Source organism: Papilio polytes, unplaced genomic scaffold (genome assembly GCF_000836215.1).
Source record: "Papilio polytes unplaced genomic scaffold, Ppol_1.0 DF822845.1, whole genome shotgun sequence".
Lineage (NCBI taxonomy): Eukaryota > Metazoa > Arthropoda > Insecta > Lepidoptera > Papilionidae > Papilio > Papilio polytes.
Genome location: NW_013526359.1, coordinates 790,404 through 811,738, shown reverse-complemented (window position 1 = coordinate 811,738; position 21,335 = coordinate 790,404). Strand labels below are relative to the sequence as shown.

The 21,335-nt window shown below is 31.1% G+C and overlaps 1 protein-coding gene across 1 annotated transcript; it reads right to left on the bottom strand.

The window, feature by feature from the left end:
- Positions 1–11,357: 11,357 nt before the first annotated feature.
- Positions 11,358–20,808, bottom strand: LOC106105314 (substance-K receptor-like). The gene is made up of 11 exons (XM_013285605.1): positions 20,741–20,808; positions 18,256–18,350; positions 17,339–17,541; positions 16,369–16,517; positions 15,107–15,228; positions 14,758–14,852; positions 14,089–14,214; positions 12,736–12,836; positions 12,304–12,394; positions 11,811–11,888; positions 11,358–11,738 (listed from the first exon to the last, which is right to left on the bottom strand). The coding sequence occupies exons 1-11, from the start codon at positions 20,806–20,808 to the stop codon at positions 11,358–11,360; spliced, it is 1,509 nt and encodes a 502-aa protein (XP_013141059.1).
- Between the last annotated feature and the right edge of the window lie 527 nt (positions 20,809–21,335).

Below are 21,335 nucleotides of genomic sequence, written 5' to 3'. Positions count from 1 at the left end.
TTTTTTTTGTTTTTGGTGTATTTTGTTTTGTTTTTAGTGCATTTTGTTTTGTTTTTAGTGTATTTTGTTTGGAAGTCGGTTTTGTTTTTTTTGGTACGAAACGTATTTTAAGGATTGAAGTTATTCGTAGAAAAAAGTTTTATATTTAGATATTATTGAATTTTTAAAATCTATGAAATAATTTTATGTAATCAAAAGAATTTGGCGACACGAAAAATTTGTTATGCGCATTTTCCTCAGTACTGTTTTTACGGCGGCAAATCGTTTAACCCTTTTTGTTTCACCTAAAAAGGTCGGTTAGTTTTTAAAAGTAAGAATGTTTTATCGTACTTTTCTTGTGGTATACTACATTACAGTTTAGTATAAAATCATAAAAACAGTTTTCTATCTGGTATATTTCTAGACTTTTATCAATCTAAAGCAAGATAACGATTTTACAAGTATAAGAAATTTGTCTTATGAAACGGAAAATATATTTTTCAAATAAATTATCTTTGATCCTTAAATCTGACGAATCATCTAAGTAATTGAATATTGAAGGGAAATAAATTTGAGAATAAATATCAGGACGATTTTATTTCTTTATAATCAAGCCAGTACAGGATGAGGAAGTGAAGATTTGTTTATAATTTGTGAAAGAATAAAACAACAAAGAAAATTGTCACAAAAAATATGCAACATCACGTGCATTTATTTCTCTTGAAAATCGTAATATTTCGTTTAGTTTTTATTCAAATTGAAGTATGTAATTATTTTTTTGTGACTGAGTTGTCACTGTTTGCCTTGAAGAGGCATTTACAGATTCACCGGGCTTGAGATGGCCGAGCGCAGATGGCGCTTAGCCTAAACCTCTTTTATAAGTAACTAGGCTCGAGGGCTCTCTCAGGAGCTTCGGCTCGGGTCGTTACTTCGTTATTATTACCGAGTTGGGAGGCCACCGAGCTCTTAGATCGCTTCGGTGGACGCTCCAAGGAGTGACTAGGCACAAGGGCCCCCAACATGGGCCCTCGGCTTGGGCAGTCACTCAATACGCGTTTAGCAAAAGTATGTAATTATTTTGTATCTACATGTATATACTCGTATTGGCTTCGCTCCGTTTGCAATTTGCACCGCTATTCTGTGAGCGATATTTATCACTGTCGGCTTCACTCGATCGTCAATTATACGAGTAAAATTATCACACCACCTGAAAGGATATACCAGTAAGGGAGCCATAAGTTGTAAATGCCATAATGTATAATGTAATATTACACGCAACAATATCTTCTAAATCATATACATTCTTTGATATTATATTGTAACTGGCTTTATTTTGAAAATATCGTAAATTTATGAAAATGAAATATAAAGAACCTACTATTATTTCAGCAAATATATACGGATCTACAATTGGAACAGGTCCTACGACAGAAACTCTATGTTTTATTAGTAAATTATCTTTTACTTCGAACCAATACGGCTTTCTTGTTTTCTGATTAATATTTTTCAGGCAACTAAACCCTAATTAAATATCTGTATGACACCGCATATAAATTGATAAGCGAACGTTAGATATGCTTAAATTAATAAAATTAAGTTAAATTGATAAAGTTTACGAGTGCCAATTTCAAGCTTGGAAATGTTCACCCTTCGGTTTGTTTAAAGCTGTAGATAGTAGCCAATTATTTGTTGCTTCGGAAGACGGAAGACGATCGGAATTTTGAAATGGTCGTATTTTAAAACTAAGAAGAGAAATATCGATGTTAGATCTTAATCAATTAATTATTTTTTTTTCAAATGAGATTGCATTTTATCGTTGTTTTTTATTTAAGGGTAAATATTACTTTGTAATCAAGTAAAACTTTGTTATATTCAGCGATTTAATAAAAGAAGCTATTACAATATTACAGTGTTAAAATTACTTTAACTTTTTTTATGAAAATTATTTCCTGATTAGTTTACAACATTAAATTTTATTTAGCTAGTAGATTTACTATTGCAATAATAAAATTTCAACATAATCCATATAAAATCTAATCAATATGCTTTCTAATAAATTAAAAAAGAACATAGGTATGTACAGTAATCCTAATTGAATTCTCGAAACCTTAAATTAAGTACAAAATTACTTAACTAAATCTAATTTAAATGAAAAGCACAAAGCAATCTGTGAATCCTTATAAAAAAAGAAAAGACAAAAGAATTTTATTATCATCCACGAGACCGAATCAATTTGATTTGTTAAATCGAGGCTTGAATAAAAATTTGCTATCGAATTCGAACGAGTGTGTCCGTTGAAGCAATTGACGGAATTGAATCGAAAACCAATAATGTTAAGCCCAGAGGCATTGTTAGATATCCTATCATACCCTTGTTCTTTTTTCCCCCCTAGAAATATATCAATGAGTCTTACTACTTACATCTCCTTTTCATTCAAAGGCTTTGACAATGAACGTTAAAACAAGAGAATATAAAAAAAATCATTTGTACAGTTTTCTGATAATTTTAGTTATCATGTCATACTTCGTTGTCCTATATTTATAAAGAAAACGAACGCAAAATTTAAACAAGTTCAATCTCAAAAATATTAATTATTATATGTCAATTTGAAGCGAAAATAACAGATTTATGTTCTCAATATTGGAAAGTAATTGGAGCTTTAAACGAGCTCTCAGAGTATATGTTATTGACTCGACACGTGAACAACACTGTAACACTCACAAAGCATTACGCTATAATGTGCGATAACATGTCTCAGAAAGAATTTTTGTAGGAATTGTTTCTATCAAATTATTTTAAGATTACTATTATCACTATTTATGCAGTTTTTTTACACAACACAAACATAAAGAATAAATATTGCCATATTCCGATCACGAGAGCATGTTTCTTATCGTGAAATTTTCTTATTTTTGGAGTTTCTCGTGTGTTTCCATAAAATGTTATCTTTACAAAAAACACCCTACAGCTGGATTTGGGTTAACGAGCTGTGCATGTTCGCGGGTTAAATTTCCTGTTGTTATTAATTTCGGTATCAAGACATCGCAGGCGCCGAGGGATTATAACGATTACTATGGAATTTAAATGAAAGTACAATATGAAGTGATTTGCTTATAATGTTTTTTTATAAAGTTTATGTTCATATACTTTCGTTTATTTCCATTTAAGTTGCCCAACCGTTTTCATTACTTTTTACATGTCTCAATAATAAAAAGTTTATGAACAATTAAAGTACAAAGTGCATTTAATAAGATTTTCATAAAATACATCGAAACTCTTATGTCGCGTTACCGTCATATGTTGTTATTTAATAAAAAATGCATATCTATAAAAATTGGTACTACCAAAACAAAAACGAACATTTATAAAAAAGTGTGTATCTTTATTTATGGCTATTTTTAGAATCGAGTAATATTTTTCATACATTACTCTTTTCCATTAGGAGCAATCAAAAACGCCTTTTACTCGAATACATAAATGTTGTACTGTTATAATTTTTTCGTGAATTTCTTTATAGAAATTTGAATATGGTCTTGACTGTGCTACGCGGAGCGATTCTCTTACCAATACATTATACACGGTTTTGTACTTTTGCACCTTTATTTCAAATATGAAGTTGTTTTTAGTACGTAGGACGAAGAAAGCATATGAATACATAATAGACTTAAGGTTGATAAGAATTTTAAAAATATATTTCTAAAGGACAAGGTGCGATTCGCAGTTTTATGTAGAAAGATTTTGTATTTAAAATTTGTAACCTTTGAATACTGATAGATTGTTATGATTGATTATTTTATCGTCGGAGTCAAATTATTATTCTGAAACAAGTAGTATTATTGAATACAGAACTAGCGCCAAATATTTTACTTCTTACTAATATTACAAATGCGAAAGTTTAGATGAATAGATGGATGGATGGATGGATGGATGGATAGACGGATGTTTGTTAGAGTTTGTAGCCTAAACGGCTGAACAGATCTCGATGAAATTTGGAATAGATGTAGAGTACAGTCTGGAAGAACACAAAGGCTAATTAGTTTTTTTTTTAATTCCACTCGAACGGAGTCGCGGTCGAAATCTAATTTTTTTTATAAAGAAAGGCATGTAATAAATGTTAATTTCAAACTTACTAGTCCTTCGTATAAAATATGGGAACATAAGAGATGCCGCTCGCTGAATATATTCAAGATATTAATTTGCTTTACTTTGCTCTTAGGAATAAAGTAACAAAAGTTTTATATCAGCGAAGCGGGTCGTGAGTTAAATTTTAAGTAATAAACTTTAAAGTAAATTACAGCTTCTGATCTTAAGGTATAAGTTACTTAGATATCTATGTGCTCTAACCGTAAAATATTTACTTAAAAACTCACTTTGACATAATCCTCAACTTTATCTTGCTTAGGGTAATGTGTTGTATGTAAATAAGCATTTTTACGTTTACTATACATAAGTACTGGAATACTTATGCTTGTAGCTGGCATACTTTTACACAAGCTACTGGCACGTGCAAAGTACAGACGCCTGTACGGGTATTCCCGCCCTAATAGTAACCAACTTGTATGGCAGTAATTTAATAATTCACATGGCTTGATCAGAACATTTCGCTAATCCATCATTGATGTTGCAAGATGTATGTACGAGTACCATATGTCTATATGCACTATACCATCAGATTGCTAAGATTATAAAATATAAATCAATTTCTATTGTCGTTGCAACTAACATTGAAGCCTATAACATATTGTATCTTCATACTAAAATCCCATATCGTTAAATTCAAGTCTTCATGTGATAAAACTCATACAGTCACAATAGGTAAAGGGACCAAGAAAGTACCCTTGGTTATAGCGTGACTGGTTGAAATTATAACGAGAATGGCTAGTACCAATTTATAATAGTTAGCATATATTTATTTAGTTCGGTTAATTGAATTATTTAAACGTTAATGTGATTCTTCGACAACAACTTAAACAGTACTGAGTATGCAATATTTTTTACATAACTTCTTGCGTAATTCGTTCTATCACATAAGACCAGTTCGTTCTCAATACTATTATCGACAGGCAATATTCTTGTAGTTGTTTTATAATTCTTATGTCTATCAATTCGAAGGTTGTCTGGAAAAGATAGCCCTTAGTGATACGACATCGATTGCGCAATCATTTGATCTGTTCTTGTATTGAAATCGCTTATTTATTATTTCCTTTTTATAATATACTAGCTTTCGCCAGCGACTCCGCTCGCGTGGGATTGAAAAAAAAACAAAAGTGAGTAGCCTATGTGTTCTTCCAGACTATCCCCTACATCTCTACCAATTTTTTTCGAAATCGGTTGAGCTGTTTAGGCTACAAAGTCTAACAAACATCTATCTATCCATCCATCCATATAAACTTTCACATTTATAATATTAGTAAGACTAGCTGTTCCTGTGCGGCTTCATCCGCATGAAATTATGAAAATTTTATTTAATTGTTTACATGTGTCAAATTATCAATAGCAAATGTCAAAATGACATGACATTCCTTACCAATGATGCTTTCTTAGTAGTGGTAGCAACTTATGGTATCTTTCCCACATAAGGATTTTAATCCAAAATATTTATCACTGAGCTTAATGTCGTGAAAATATATAGCCTAAAGCGTAAGTGTAGGGCTTTTTATTAAAAAAAAATATTCAAAAACATTTTAATTGCTGAGATCTTAGGCAACAAAGAAGTGTGTTTACGCTTTATTATAATAGTATAGAAAACAGCACTAATAACGAAACAGTATAGTAATGTAGGATAATACAATTAAATCTGTCTAGAAAATAGTAAATTACGTTTACTGAAAAGCTTTGTGAGCACTGATTCAGTTAACAAATAGTTGTTCAGCGATATTTACAACTGTGACCCGCTTTCCTCGCCTAATTTACGAAGTTAAGGGTCAGTTGTACCCTTGATAAGTAGAACTGTTGACTGAACTGTTTTTAATGTTGATTTCATTACAGAGTAAACATAACTTGTATTTCATTTATGTTATATAAATGTAAGATAGATAGTTAGATATAGTTGTAAAAATGAAGGTAGAAAATATTATTTTTTCATCGTTACCTTAATGTAAGTGAGTCTTATTTAGTAATTAGGATTAATTAAAATTTTCGGGAATTATTAAAAGTAAGAAATATTTTCCACGACTTCGTAAGGCTTAAATATATTTTAAACTATTTCGTTTCATAATCTTACTTTAGGAAAATTTTCCTAAGTTTCAAGGAATTTTCCTAAGTAAATAAATTTCAGAGTTCTGTGTAACTTCCAAGTAAATGTCCTAATACGAAAAAAAATCTTTACCTGCCGTTGATCAAGATTAATCTATTGTTATAAAAGTATTTAATATACGTCAATTTAACTAGAATTATTGTCGATTCCTTGAATTCTGATGAATGAGTTTTCATTGTCATAATACTTGTATAAAAACACATTGCCATTCGTTATCTTTGAAATAAACAAAAAGATTAAAGCGTTTTTACAAAATTTTGCTGGTTTTTCGTATGATTACCTCGAGCTCATAATCAAATCTATTCAGACGTATGCTGTTTCTTTATTTTTAAGAAAATATAATATATTTAATAAGTGACTGGAAAGATTAAATTCTATTTTCGGTTGTTTATAACTAATAACAAAGTCTAGAATAAAGTAAACAAAAGCTATATTGGATGGAATAAAGATATCACACTGATTGACATTTAACTTTACTCTTTTGCCCCAAATTACTTTAACTTAGTAATTTGATTGTCTAAAATCAAAGCAACTTTAACGGACAGGACTTCGTATTAAATCAAGTCAAAAAAAAATTGACTTGATTTTTGTTAAGTTTGTTAACAAAAATCATGACGTTTTTGTTACTTTTTTATGGAAGAATAATATTAGTGGATTAATTTTGAACATTGAACGATCAATCAAAACAAATGCATGCGTAAGCTGGCTCGTCGATAATGTTACACATGGATTCTTTTATCAATTTATTATGTCAGCGTGCATCATGATACGATGGCTTATCATGCCAGCTGTACGAGTGTTCTGTGTCTAGTTACCTAATTTTAAACTGTATCACTTAGAGCTGGCGCACACCTTTGACAATCGCACAATTGACACCTTTGACAAAGTCAAAGTCAAAGGTGTCAACTGTGCGATTGTCGATTGTTTCGCAGCCAAATCAACTGTTTAGTTTGACAACTAAAAATCCAGTAATTTGTACACCTCCATACAAGTTTATATGAATCAAAGCATGACTAATCAGTTCTGCGATAGTTTAGTCAAAGGTGTGCGCTCTTACACGTTGTTTGTGTTATTATATCTCTCTGTGATTTAAAATGTACAATTAAAAAAAATCTATAAAGTCATCATCATCGACGACACACACAACCAATTTACTACCTAACATAGTTATATGACTTGATGATTTCCAAAGTTTAAGTTAAAATATCTTGTATTATAGATTGTAGGTATTATTGGGGCAACAATTTCTCCTATTGTGTAGTTAATGACAATGATTCATATCCAAGAAGTTACAAAACACGTATTTGTAATTTCGAAGCAATTTACATAAAAGGGTTCAAGGCTAGAGCTTCCGGAATTCGTTAAGAACCCAGCTTATAATGACATTTTTATTGCTTTAGAATAACCTTTTGCTGTTAGCAAAGTAACATGAAACTTGTGGAAATATAAGAAATTAATTTATTTCAACTTTAATACGCAACGATATCATTAACAGTATACGAAAATTCAATTTTAGATATTACTGGATATAAAAATATGTACTGAAACAAAATTTTATTATAAATATAACAACAGATACGGTTAAACCGTATTGCAGCAATTTGACATAACTAAATTCTTTCTTTTAAGCTCTACATCACTTTGTAGACTTTCTTCACTTTCTAGCACGTAGGTCCAAGCGTGGCAACAGCTGTATGAATTTTCAATGCGAAGTTTTTACAGTTCGAGCTGAGCAAACTGAAAATGACAATAAGTACCAAAAACTTATTAACAAATTAAGATATTGGGAGAGTGTTCTATACTGTAGCATTTTACCATTTAAATCAATTTAAATTATCTAAAAAAATGCGGTTAATAGAAACAATTGCGCAATATGTCAAGTCGCTCGTATCATGTTTCCAGTTCATTGGGTTGTTCCATTCCAGAGGTCGACTCTTAAATCTATTCGGAAAATATTTTGTCTTTTTGTGGCTTCGAGCAATCTACAACTAAAATAAACATTTAGATAATCTTTATAAGCCTATTAGTAAAACTAATCAATATGTAAGTTAATGCCTATCTACGCAAAAATTTTCTTTACAAACTCGCCCCGTTTTGTTGAAATTAAACAGAATCTTGAATGGAAAGGAAGGCTTGCCTTTTCTTAAGATAACTGGAAGGGATAATTGGATGAGAGTTAATTAAAAGGTTTTTCGAGTAAGCACTTTCAACTCGATTCAAGTTAATGTTTTACTTATTAGTTGACGCTCTTACTAATTAAAACGGATTAAAAATTATAACATAACAGAATAAATTTAAAATAACATTCCCTGCGATATTGTTAAACTTTTAAATGTATAGTTAGTACAAATCTAATTAATTTGGCACTTTATTTACTTTGGTGGCCTTTAAGTAAGAAATCTGATTTCCGTTTATTTTATCTGTTTAAAGTTTAAGGAAATTAAACTTCCAATGAAGATGGTTGTCGTGAAATTTAATTAATATTATCCCTTTATCTTTGAACATTTAAACTTTTATCTCATTCCTTTTAATTCGATTAAAATGTTTTAATGTAAATATCTATGTCATGTTTATATTTTCAAAGTGGAAAAATTTCTGGGATTAATAGCTTGGAATTATAATTTTCGTTTTATGTCATTTATTAAGTGAATCATTGTTATAGATAACACCAACATACTTTATAATCCCTGTATAAATTTATACTAAATTTTAAAGAACGAGCTTAAATCTCCAATTGTTCATCTTTCTTGAGACAAACAAGACTACACTAAAAAGAAATATAAACAACATTTAACTCAGAAATATTAGCTAACGTAATCGCGCAAACTAATCCTATGTAATGCCTCGTGAAGTATTTGGTTCTGTACATTGTTAAGTGTTATATAAACTAAGAGGATTTGCAGTTAAGTCTGTAACAATAATAGTACGGTAGGAAGCTCCCTAGCCTCTGTGCTAAAGCTTAATATAAACACAAAAGCTTGTTTTAGAATGTTAAAACGTAAGCTTTTACATTGTAACAAAAGTGCTATAATATATTATTTCGGCAATAATAGAGGGCTGTAAGTATGAAATTTAATACATGCCTATGTTTTTGTCAGCCTGTAGCGTTTTGTCAAAGAAATGTTCCGATATTTATGTTATTACCTTGTTGAAAAGTTAACTTGATCAATGCGGTATTTTTAAGCGAGTATTTAGTTAATAAAATAGCAATATTTTAAAATAACCAATTTCGCTCCAAGTTTTAAGAGTTATGTGATCGTATTAAGATTTATTCAATATTTGTTTGACGATTTCTTAAATTAGAATAAAAATAAACGATCAATCCTTTTTGATTTTATCTAAGATTGGCACATCTTCAGATCAAACGTTTTATTTAAAACAAACTGGATAAAAGAACTGTGAAGAAATCATATTATTTAAACCACATTTTTCACACTTTATTTAATTACCTTTGATTGAGTTTAGTTACGTTCATCATAAAAGTAAGAGGGATTAGAATAATAGAATAATTTTAAGAATAGCTTATCTCAAAGTGCAGCATTGCTTGTTTAGTGTCTTATATTTCTTAGTTAGTCTTTCAGTTTTTAATGTACAGGAATTAACTTTTTGTTCTCAGAAATAAACTGTAAAACCCACACGAAAAAATACAGGTCCACAATACTTCATCTACAACAAACATGGTCAGAATTATTATCAGGTTCAACTTAAAGGCCATGACACGTTTCTCTGAAATCTAGTTTTTACATGACAAATGATAAATTAACGATGTCCCAGTAGGATAAATTTGCATGTTGCTGGGGTATATGCATATCATTAAAATAATGTTGCAGTTTGCCTAGTGTAGAATTACTGATATATATTTTTTAAATACAATAATCTTAATTATGAACTACTTATATTACTGATATATCTTGTAGCTGTTTATTACAAACTAGCTATTGCTCGACTTCGCCCACGTGAAATTAAAAAAAAAATAGCCTTTGTTACTCACAGATAAATTAGCTTTCCAACGGTGAATAAACATACTAAAATACAAATTTTTCCTCTTTATAATGTATAAATATTTTATTACAAATAATTCAAAAAGCGTATAACGTAGTTTTTCATACTTGCGTCAATCCCTATTACTTACAAGCTGTTGCTCGCGACTTTGTCTGCGTTATATTAATAAATAGTGAAAGTATAGCCTATGTTACTCAGTGAAATCGGTCCAGTAGTTTTTGAGTTATTTAAATACATACAAAAATCCAAAACTACGAATCTTCTCTCTTTATAATATTAGTATAGATTCTAGAATTTCTATTATGTGAAAATGAACGCGAGCACACGTACACGTCACCTAATTTGATATCGGGATATGTGCTTTTTGGATTTAACTGTCGAAAAGCAAAGGTTATTATAGATTCACTAGGTAAGCGTTTATGTAATAATTCACATTTATTACAGAGCTGATACTAGGATTTTGGAACACAATTTATTTATGCTATAAATATTTGAATAACGATAATGTTTTACATAAGGTATCACACCTATTTATAATTTTCCGCGTCTATTTTTATATAATATTTTAGTTATAATGTGAAAAAGGTTTTATTCTTATATGTACGTGAGTTGAATTCTGTTTCATTGAAAATGTAGTGTCTTTATAAAAGATTTTTTTCTTTAACGGTACAGATACTGGACGTAAAATAAAATTCCGAGCTCTTCTTATTGTCGCAAACAATAGAACGTCGTTGAAAAGCAATTACGTTGGTCGCAATGTATTTATACTTTTATAGCGAGAACGCAGTCAATTCTTTTGATAAAAACCTTAGAAAATACACGGCTGAACAGTGCAACGGCTCTTAAACACTTCGCATCGTAAGCGTCGCTTACAAACTGAGGCATTTTAATGGAATTTGGACTTGAGGAGGAATCTGTGATATATTTATATGTCGTTTCAGTAGTGTCCCTTGTGTACTTGCATATTTCTATCAGGTTATTTTATAGATCAGGATTATTTTTACAAATAAAACAAGGAACAACATCTACGAGTTTAATTCTTATTATAAGAGTAAATCTACTTTATCATATCACATATTTGATAATTCAATAAATACTATGACTTACGAGACTGGCTAATTTACACTTTATTATCACATAGCACGTCTGTGAATTCCACAACGTTACTATTGGGAAATATGTACAGTTCACTAACACGTTCATCGCCGACGGGTATCGTGTCGTCTTTTGTAACTCTCTTTGATTTATTCCTCTTATTCGATGTGTCAGTAGTTTTCAAACCATTTTTATTCGTTCCATTCGTGTAGCTATCACCTGTGACATTTAGACGAGATTCACCTTCCAAATTTGCATTAGAATTCCTTGCACAGTAACAGGAGTTTCTAGTTTGAGCTTTCACAGCATCCGTTGGACCAAAACTTATTGATTTCCTTGTATAATATGAACTCCGTTCATTAGTCGACCGAAACGAAAGTACTCTTGTACGATACGACTGGCCATCCTGTAAACGATATTAAGCTTTATAACATCGTATAAATTAAGCCGATATTTGTATGTTTGTTATTACAATTACCTCATAACTATCATTGTGGAATTTATTTCTTGTCTTTCGTAGCGTGAAACGTTGTTTAAATTCCTTCTTGAATTTTTCCTGTAAGATAATTTCTTGTTACTATATTTTTAGATTACTTTGTAACAACAAGGAAAAAATTTTTTTTAGTCCATTGTAAGATAATAAATCAGAGTATAAATATCAAGCGACGGAATTTGTCTAGAATTTACATTTACACAGCGCCTACGAAAGTCTTCGAAACTCGAAACTTTTAAGAAAAATACTATCCCTTAAATCTCAAGAGAAGCATATTTTATTTTTAACAAGTTTCCTAGGAAAGTATCAATTTCAGCTTCAAAATTAGTACAAAAGTCGACAAAAACATGAATATTACCAGTTTTAATATGATAAAGATATTTGAATTAAATGCTATGTAATCAACTTTTTAACTCTATAGTGTTCTACACCAGTAGTTCTAGGCATAATAGTATCAAAATCAAAGATTATTACTTACATTGTAAATAGCGTAGATGAAGGGATTGTAGCAAGAGTTACTCATCGCTAACCAATCGAAGCAAAAGAATAAGACATTAATATATCTGTACCTGGAACAAGAAATAGCTAATTAAATAAAACAAACACGACTTTAAACCCTTATTTCCGAAGAATGAGACTCAAAATGTCAACTTCACATTGATAGTTCCTAGAGCATTTTTATTTCTTTTACGTTTTCAATTCGATAGCATTAGGTTTAGCTTTCGCACACGACTCCGTGTAAATGAATTAAAAAAAAGCAAATATGTGTTCTTCCGTTCCAGCCGTTAAGGCTACAACAGACATCCATCCAACCTTTCATATTTATAACATTAATAAGATTGCTGTGAAAGTGATCAAAAAACGACACATGAGACATTAAAATAAAGAATTGAAAATGTGTAAAACTTACTCATTTATCGATGGAAAAAACGATTGTAGCAACATGTAACTCTGAAGTGGCAGCCAACACAGCGCGAACAGAGCCACGACTAGCACTAACATTTTTATTACCTGCAACAAAGATGCGTTAGAAACACATAAGTACAAATTTCCAAATTGTGAAGCAAACATCAAGTTCACCTTAAAATGTAAAACCTAAATTGGTGAGTAGAATTTAAGTCATGAAATTCCTTTTAAATTGACGACCTTTATGTGAATTCCCACTATCGTAACACAAGTTTAACAACATTATCGGCATCACTATCTCTAGGCAGTTTAAAAAAATAGGTAACTTAAAACTATGTACGAGCGCCAACTGAAAGTAACAGTTAAATAGACATCTCAATATAAAATAATATCTTAACCTAAAGTTTAATAAACCTTCTCCTTGAAAATGTACAAAACATACAAAGAAAATAAATGGGTAAAATTGAAATGTCATAACAAAGTTTATTGGTGCTCTGAACTCGGTCGAACAAATAAATAAAGTAAATATAATGAACGGAAAAATGCTCCACTGGTATATATTTTAAAGTAGTAAAAGTTATTTCTATTTGATATGTTAATAGAAATATGGAATTCGTTATTCGTACAAAGTTTATATCTACAGAGAAGTTTTTAATATTCAAATATACGTTTTAGTAACCGGAAACATAATCACATAAAACACAATTTTACAAAACATTAAACTAGCACGTGATGGGTGAATTATTAAAGCCAAAGTCCGAATTTTCTTTTAAAACTATTACTTTTAAAACATTACAACTGTAGCATCTATAACGGGTCGATGAAAGGATCGTAATATTTAATTCTTTCTGTAGCTAGCGACTTCGCCCATGTGAAATTAGAAAAAAAAAACAGCCTATACCACAACCACAGATAACGTAGCTTTTTAATAGTGAAAGAATTTTTTAAATCGACCCAGTAGTTTTTGAGTTATTTCAATACATATAAAAATATAAATCTTTCCTCTTTGTAATATTAGTATAGATAATATAGCTTGAAACAACATTTAACAGCCTGAAATCAAATCCAAATTATGCTAAAATTTGTCATCTGTAAGCGACACTTACGAAAAAAAGTGCTAAATATTCGTTTCAGCATACGGCAGTTAGTATAATGATATTTCTAAAATAAGTCAGCTGTTGTTAATTCTGCTACAGGTTAATCTGAACGATCCATCAAAATTGAACGTGTGTAACGGGCTTTACATAGTTATGCGAATAAATTTAACTGCAAATATTTAAGAATTGCATCGTAAAATGTGTAATTTCTTGTTAGTGAAATTATTTATAGTATTCTATTGAAATAAGATATACGTTACCCGTTTCTTGTTCTTCATCTGATTAGCGTCTCGCGTCTCTTGTGCGTTGCCCGGGGCTCGCGCGCCCCATAGCTTCATCGCCATGTGAGCGTACGCGAAAGTTATCACACACAGCGGTATCACGTACTGAACAGCACAATTAATTAGTTATTATACTCACGTACATTGTAATAACAGTAATAGATGGAACACATAAATCATTGTTATATAAGAAACATTCTTGCAATGAATGTTAAAATAGACTTCGAAATTAAAACGGAATGACTTGAATTAAGATAATAAAGTCATTTTATTAAAACAAATTAAAATTAAGAAGGCAATTTAAAGCAAGTTAAAAAGTTTTATAACTATATTAGCTAATTTTAAAACACAATAACCTAAAATAACGGACATCTGTTTTCTTAACAATGTCTGTTATTATTAAATGAAAAAAATCAGAATCATTACATTAGGAAAAGTGGCGGCAATATGTTAAAAATACAAGAAGAAAGAAAGAAATACAAAGTATTATCGTGAATCGAGAGATTTCGCCTCAATTTGTTTTTTTAGAGATCGTTAATTAAAGACAGATTTTTGTTCCATTTACGAACAACTCTGTTTGTTTATCGTATTTTGAACTATTAAAAACTGTGAATGGAAATCAAAAATAGCGAATGTATTTCAACTCACTTGAAATATGTATAACAGCAATCTGTAAATGGCCAACGAATGCGATCCAAATTCACTCGCAGTACAAAATGGTTTCTTGTACATTTGTCGTGTCACTGTAGGATACAAACTTTATTAAATAAATAATTATCTACCACATAATAATCTGGCTATTAACCCTTGATTTGTCGGAGTTTTTTGTAGCAAAAAAATGTTATATGATACCAGCACAATAAGATTAAAATAGCAAGAATTTTTCTCTAACCTAGTTCAGTAGATTTTTTTTATTAGTTGGTTGTCACACTTAACATTGCATTTAAGAATTAAGTTACTTGATTTACGATTCTCGAAAGGTAAATTAAAAACATACCCGGGTCTATTTCTTCTTCCATAATGACTTCCCAAGACATAGCCATTGGAGCCGCGAGAGACAAGGCGAGGACCCAAATAAGTACTATAATCACTTTGGCGACACGTTTGGAAGTATGTGCACTGAAACAAAGGACGGAGTATTAAAATTACATATAAGGGTAGGTTTATACCGCCGATGCATACACTTTGTTATATCATTTTTTTTCTGAGGAAATGACGTCAAATGCCTTGCACTCAAACACATGGACTTTTGCGTAAAATTTATTAACCAAAAAACAAAAAAAATATATGATGGATTTCGTCTTATCTTTTTATAGATATTTAAAATGTACTACCTAATTTGTTTCTACAAAGGTCGAAATGTCTACAGCGGAAGAGCACAAGTTCTATGTCGCAAAGACTTAACTCAGCTTGAAGTTAATAATGTACTTGAAAAGCACATCCGGTGATCTCGCTTTGTGCAATACACCAGTAGAGCTTTGTGCTTCCGCAGTTCCTGAACATTCACTAGTTCGTTCTTGTTTATTTGCAAGTATAATATTTTGATTTATTCACAGAAGTATGCGATAGTATTCATAAATACATAGAACTGGTATATAGCGACTACAAAGGGGTATTTTAGATAATGTTTGATCTAATAGTGGACTGAATTTGTTATTGACTAATTTTCCGGTCCAGATAGTAATTTCCATGTCAGGCGGTATGATGTCTAGGTATTCAATGAAGCCTCATAACTACGCTTGGGTGGTCATGTTAAGAGGGTTCACTTGTCCAACAATGATAAATGAAATCCTTTGTGTTGACGTTCTAAAACTTGCTTTCGGTAGTTAAAATCCTTTTATGTAGATGTTGTGGCCAATTATATTATATTCACTGGAACTTGCTTTAATTGTTTTTAATCGATGTTAAACTGTAAGTTCCATACGACAATACTTTAATAACTATTTTTAGAAGATCATTGATGTCATATTTTTAAAATACTAGCTTTCGCCCACGACTCCGTCTGCGTGAATTAAAAAAATAAAAAAGTACCCTATGAACACAGACTAAACTACGTCCTACATTTATGCCAATTTTTATCTAAATCCGGTCAGGCGTTTAGGCTACAAATTCTAACAAACATCCATCCATCTAAACTTTCGCATTTATAATATTAGTATGTAGTCGCTTCGACAATTCGACGAATTTAGGTGGCCGTTTGCTCGTTTGCCGCCTTAATAATAAAAAACCGTACTTCAGCACATACTAAAACCTACATACCTTAGGGGTGTGATAATAGCGCGGTGCCTGTCGACAGCAATCGCGGTCAATGTGAACACACTCACGTTGACGCTGAGCGCCTGCACGAACGGACAGAAGGCGCACATGAAGTGCGGCAGCAGCCATCGCTGCAGCAGCGCTGCTTGGAACTGTAACATACCTGAATTTAGTCATCAGCAAAAACATAAAAAACCTTTGTAATTAATTACAATACGGTGTACGTCAATAAAAATGAGATTTTTGCTCACATTTCTTTAGAAAAATATTAGTATTTTACTTTAAGATTTTTTTTAATTAAAAAAACCCTTAATGCTAACTTTATCATAGCCCGTAACAGTTTCTGGAAACTAACTGATTTACCCATTACCTAAAGTAAAGTCGTTGTTATTTGTATTACTAATACAATAAGAGATAAACTCTGTTATAACCGAGTTTGTAAGCCGTAAAGAAAACCAAGTAATATCCAATAATAGTTGCAATTATGTGGAGTTATAACAAAATGGTAAAGGTTTAATATAAAGGAACACGGCTTAAGGAAATGTAACATCTGGTAACATCATAAAGAACCTTTGCTTCATTGAAGCCGAACTGCAAGTAGGAGAGAAGTTATTACACAACTTCGCTCATTAGTTCAAGTAATAATAATTAGTCATACGCATATTAGTAATATTAATAAAGTTTCTACTAAAAAAAAAAACAAACTTGTTTCTTTTTATTAATTCAGAAAACGATCTTTCAAGACAATTAGTTTGACTATCGCACTCTTGTGATGTCGATTGTTTCGTAGGCAATTCAACTGTTTAGTTGCACAACTAAAAATCGAGTAGTGAGCGCACCTTCATATCTATAAGCGCATAAAAATCGAAGCACGACTAAACAGTTGTGCGATAGAATAGTTTCAGATCAAGTATAAAACTATATGGCCACTTATAAAAGAAATATAAACGTATTTAAAAAACAATTGACATACTTGGAATGGTATAGCAAATAGTCCTATGACGATGTCTGCGAGTGCTAGGTTAGCGATGTAACAGTTGGTGACGCTCTGCATGCGGCGGGAGGTGGCCACCACCCACATCACTAGGAAGTTACCGACCACAGCCAACATCGATATCGACCCATACAATACCGACAACAGCACTATCAAGCCAGTAGGCACATCATACAGGGTGTCTGAAATAATATTTCTAATATAAAACAAAATATTGTTATAATGATTTTTTTCAAAATGGTAATATTTTCAAACAATTTAACACACTCTGTATCTACACCATTTTAAAATAGATAACAGTGTACAAGCTAAAAAATTATTATCATCGTAGCTTTTATGACCATTATCTGTAAAGTACCACAAAGTGTACGAAGCTAAGGAGCTTCTTAAATTGCTTACTTGAGACCCTCATATATTAGAACATAATCACTCACGTAAATGTAAAATAATATACGTTTATACACTTCGAATATTTCACCTTGATATGAGATTATTATTACAAATTTGTATTGAAAAAACGTATAACCGCTAGTGGGAAAAAATAACGTTTTTTATATTCAAATCCCACGTCCAGTTGTATTACTATCAGACTTTAATTCCAAGAACATGTGAAATAGCGTATCGTATCGTAGCGCCAAATAAAACATCAGATAGTCTCGTTGCAACCGCGTAAAATTTTATTGACCTTTTGTTACGTCTAATAATACTTTGACTGTAGTAAAATGATTGTTTATTTTATCAACAGAAATAACTCAAACTCGTAACCGTGAACTTTATCGTTTTCGGTACAAATCTGGATCAGTCGTTCATTCGTTCAGTCGTTCATTGAGCGTCATTATTATGTGATATATTGTAATAAAGCTGTAGGAGGCTTATTTTTAAAAGGTTATTATTACCGTATGTATCATTTGTGCCGTTTTGATTGAGATATTCTTCCATGGATATATTCCTTGACCAGTCGGAGTCATCATCTTGGCCTGCACTTGGTGTACTGCAACAAAAAAAAATCAGTGAACACACGTTTGGAAAAATAAAGTCTAACTCCTTACAATAAGACATGTTTTGCTTTAAAGAACAATGCACAAAATTAAGTTGCATCCAAAATAAAAGTTATGTTTGTAAACTACGATTCGCATTTAAAATTCTCTTTTAAATATGTTCAATAACTCAGAGTTTGTCGTTCAATAAATCAATAATGGAATTCGAAAACAAACGTTTGTATAAATTGAACAAACATTCGTCTCATGAAACATCGAACTCGGCAGAAGGTCACGAGATCGTTGATTGTAACAAATGCTGAAACAATAAACAGATAAAAGAATTCCAGTTGTAGAAACGCTACAATGCATGATTCGTTTAAAAATAGCATAAACATTTAACTTTAAAATGAATTGTACTAAAAGTATTGTATATTACCTAAAGAATAAATCAAAAAAGACTTCAATCACGTGAAAACAAACCGAAACCGAAGCGAAATGTAAGTCCTATAAAGACACGAAATGTACGCTAAGTTTAAAATATAAATGATTCGATTATGCCTAGTGATCCGGTTTGCTAAACGATTTAAATCCATAAAAAATAATGTAATGTTAGGATATAGTGAGGGGAAGGTTTAATTTAAAATTAGCTAATGTACAATAAATGTTTTCATTAAATTTTGGAATTCTAGTTTAGTTAAAAGTAAAATTTTGCTTCAAGATTGGCGGTTTTACATTCAACCATAATATCTTTTGTTTTCCGCATAGCAAAAAATATAAAAGCAACTTCACATGGGCCTCGAAATACGACAAAAGCATATCTGCAATCTCTTTGAAACCGACTAAAAAGTCGGCGAAACGTTTTAGCTCTCGTATCCAAATGTTTGAAATATACAGAACATTATTACGGAAAAAGCGTTAAAAATGTATATCCAACTAAGATTAAATTGTTGGTAAGCTTTATCTAGGACGTAATCTTGCAAATGTAACATTTTAGCGTCCAAAATGCCATTTCCCTTTATACATCCGAAAAAATCCTAAAAGAAATCTTCAAGCTTACAAAAACTTGTTATTCGATAATTAGAATTTGGTTGCCTAACAATACTTATGTAACAACATAAAATGTCTACGCGAACAAAAGCTCAACCACAACTTAATCTAAACATAGAACTTTAATGAGACTAAGCTTAAAACAATTAAGCTAAGTGAACACCCCGGCCGTGGAGAAAATGTTCTAGAAAATTTAAATTTTATTATAGATAATGGTAGGGGATTTAACTTATATTATGTAGTTCTAAAAGGTATGGGCGTTAAATTAACAAAATTAATTTACAAAAACTTGAACATTAACTTAAGAATTTATTTTGTTAAAATTAATATTCCGCAAATCAAAGTATTTATATTTTGAATTGAATTGAAATTTTTCCATATGAAAATGTTTAAGGATATTAGGCCATTATGTATTTGGAAGTTATCAATTGCTATGTTTTCTCAGACGACGTGTAAACACTCCACCATTAAGGTAATAGACATTAAGCCATGTTTTAACCAAAATTTTCCGATCATATTTGACATTTTGGTAAACTTTCTAAAGTTTGTTCTCAATATTGTTTTACGAGCAAATAGTCTAATTATTTTAAATATGTTTATCTGATGATTTATCGGTGATTGTAGTTATTTTTACTCGGCATTAATTAAAAAAATTATTTCCGAGTAACAATAACTACAAGTAAAAACAGAAACTAGAACTAATTTCCGCTTTCCTTTTAATTTGATCCAAATAAATTGTAATTATAATGTTTATATGTAAACAGTTTTAAAACAAACACATAAAAATTTGATTTATTTCCTTCTAGTATCTGGTCAGACTGGAGATATTTTTTTCTGTTTTACATCCGATAAATGTTTACATAGTGATTAAAAACTGAATGGATTTTCCCTAAAATCTTTATTACTTTACCAGCTGTTCTCTTTCTTAAAAAACGACATTACAAATCTGGTTTTTAAACACACTAAACTAAATGTCGATTCTGCCGCCTGACCTTTAGGGATGGGGTCATGTTCGTGCGAACGACCATGACAACAAGAAGCTGGTAGGTGATCGTTGAAGATCAAGTAATCAGTGGAATAGAGGGCAAAATTATGCAGAGTTGATGCCTAGCAGAAATTAGCAATGTTACCAGACAGTCCAATGGGATTAGGGCCCCACGTGTAGCCGCGCTAGCATCTAGGTACGCACACTAAAGTCTCGTGTAAAGCAGTATGTTTGATCAGCAGTCAAGACGAAATATAAAGTGATACATGTTCACCAATAAACGAGTCTTTCATAAACCAGCGTTACGTGGTTTTATTTCCTTGTGTCCCGCATTGGGGGTGTACCGTTGATTATTGCCAGTGCCCTCACCCCCGTGCCTCTAGTACTGTATGTTCGGTCTCAACCTCTTCGGGGTTGATATCGTTCGTACAGGTCATTTCATAATTCGAATGCAACTAATAGATTTGTCTCTCTTAATTGTATATGCGGAAAAGAATTTGGCCATCAAGTTACCAACACATTTTGGAAACTTGTGAAATACGTACATAAAATAATTGTAATGTATTTACTCGTGTCAGTATGTATAGGTTATGCGGTAATATATTAAGGATATTATCTTACTAATATCATAAATGCGAACGTTTAGATGGATGGATGGATGGATGGATATAGTTAGAGTTTCTAGCCGAAACTGCTTAACGGAAATTGGAGATTTTTTTTTATTTAGAAGGTAGTCAGAAAGAACACATAGGCTACTTTGTATTTTTTTTCCATGCGGACAGAGTCGCAGGCGAAAGCTCGTATGATATACGGTAATATAAAACTGAATCAATTAATTGAACCCTATACTGTGTAACTAAATTAGTATATGTAATATATTTTCAAATAGGAATGTAGTAATTACCTTTTAGTGTAATACTTGATTCCTTTTATTGTATAAGACAGAACGATAAAAATGCTAATA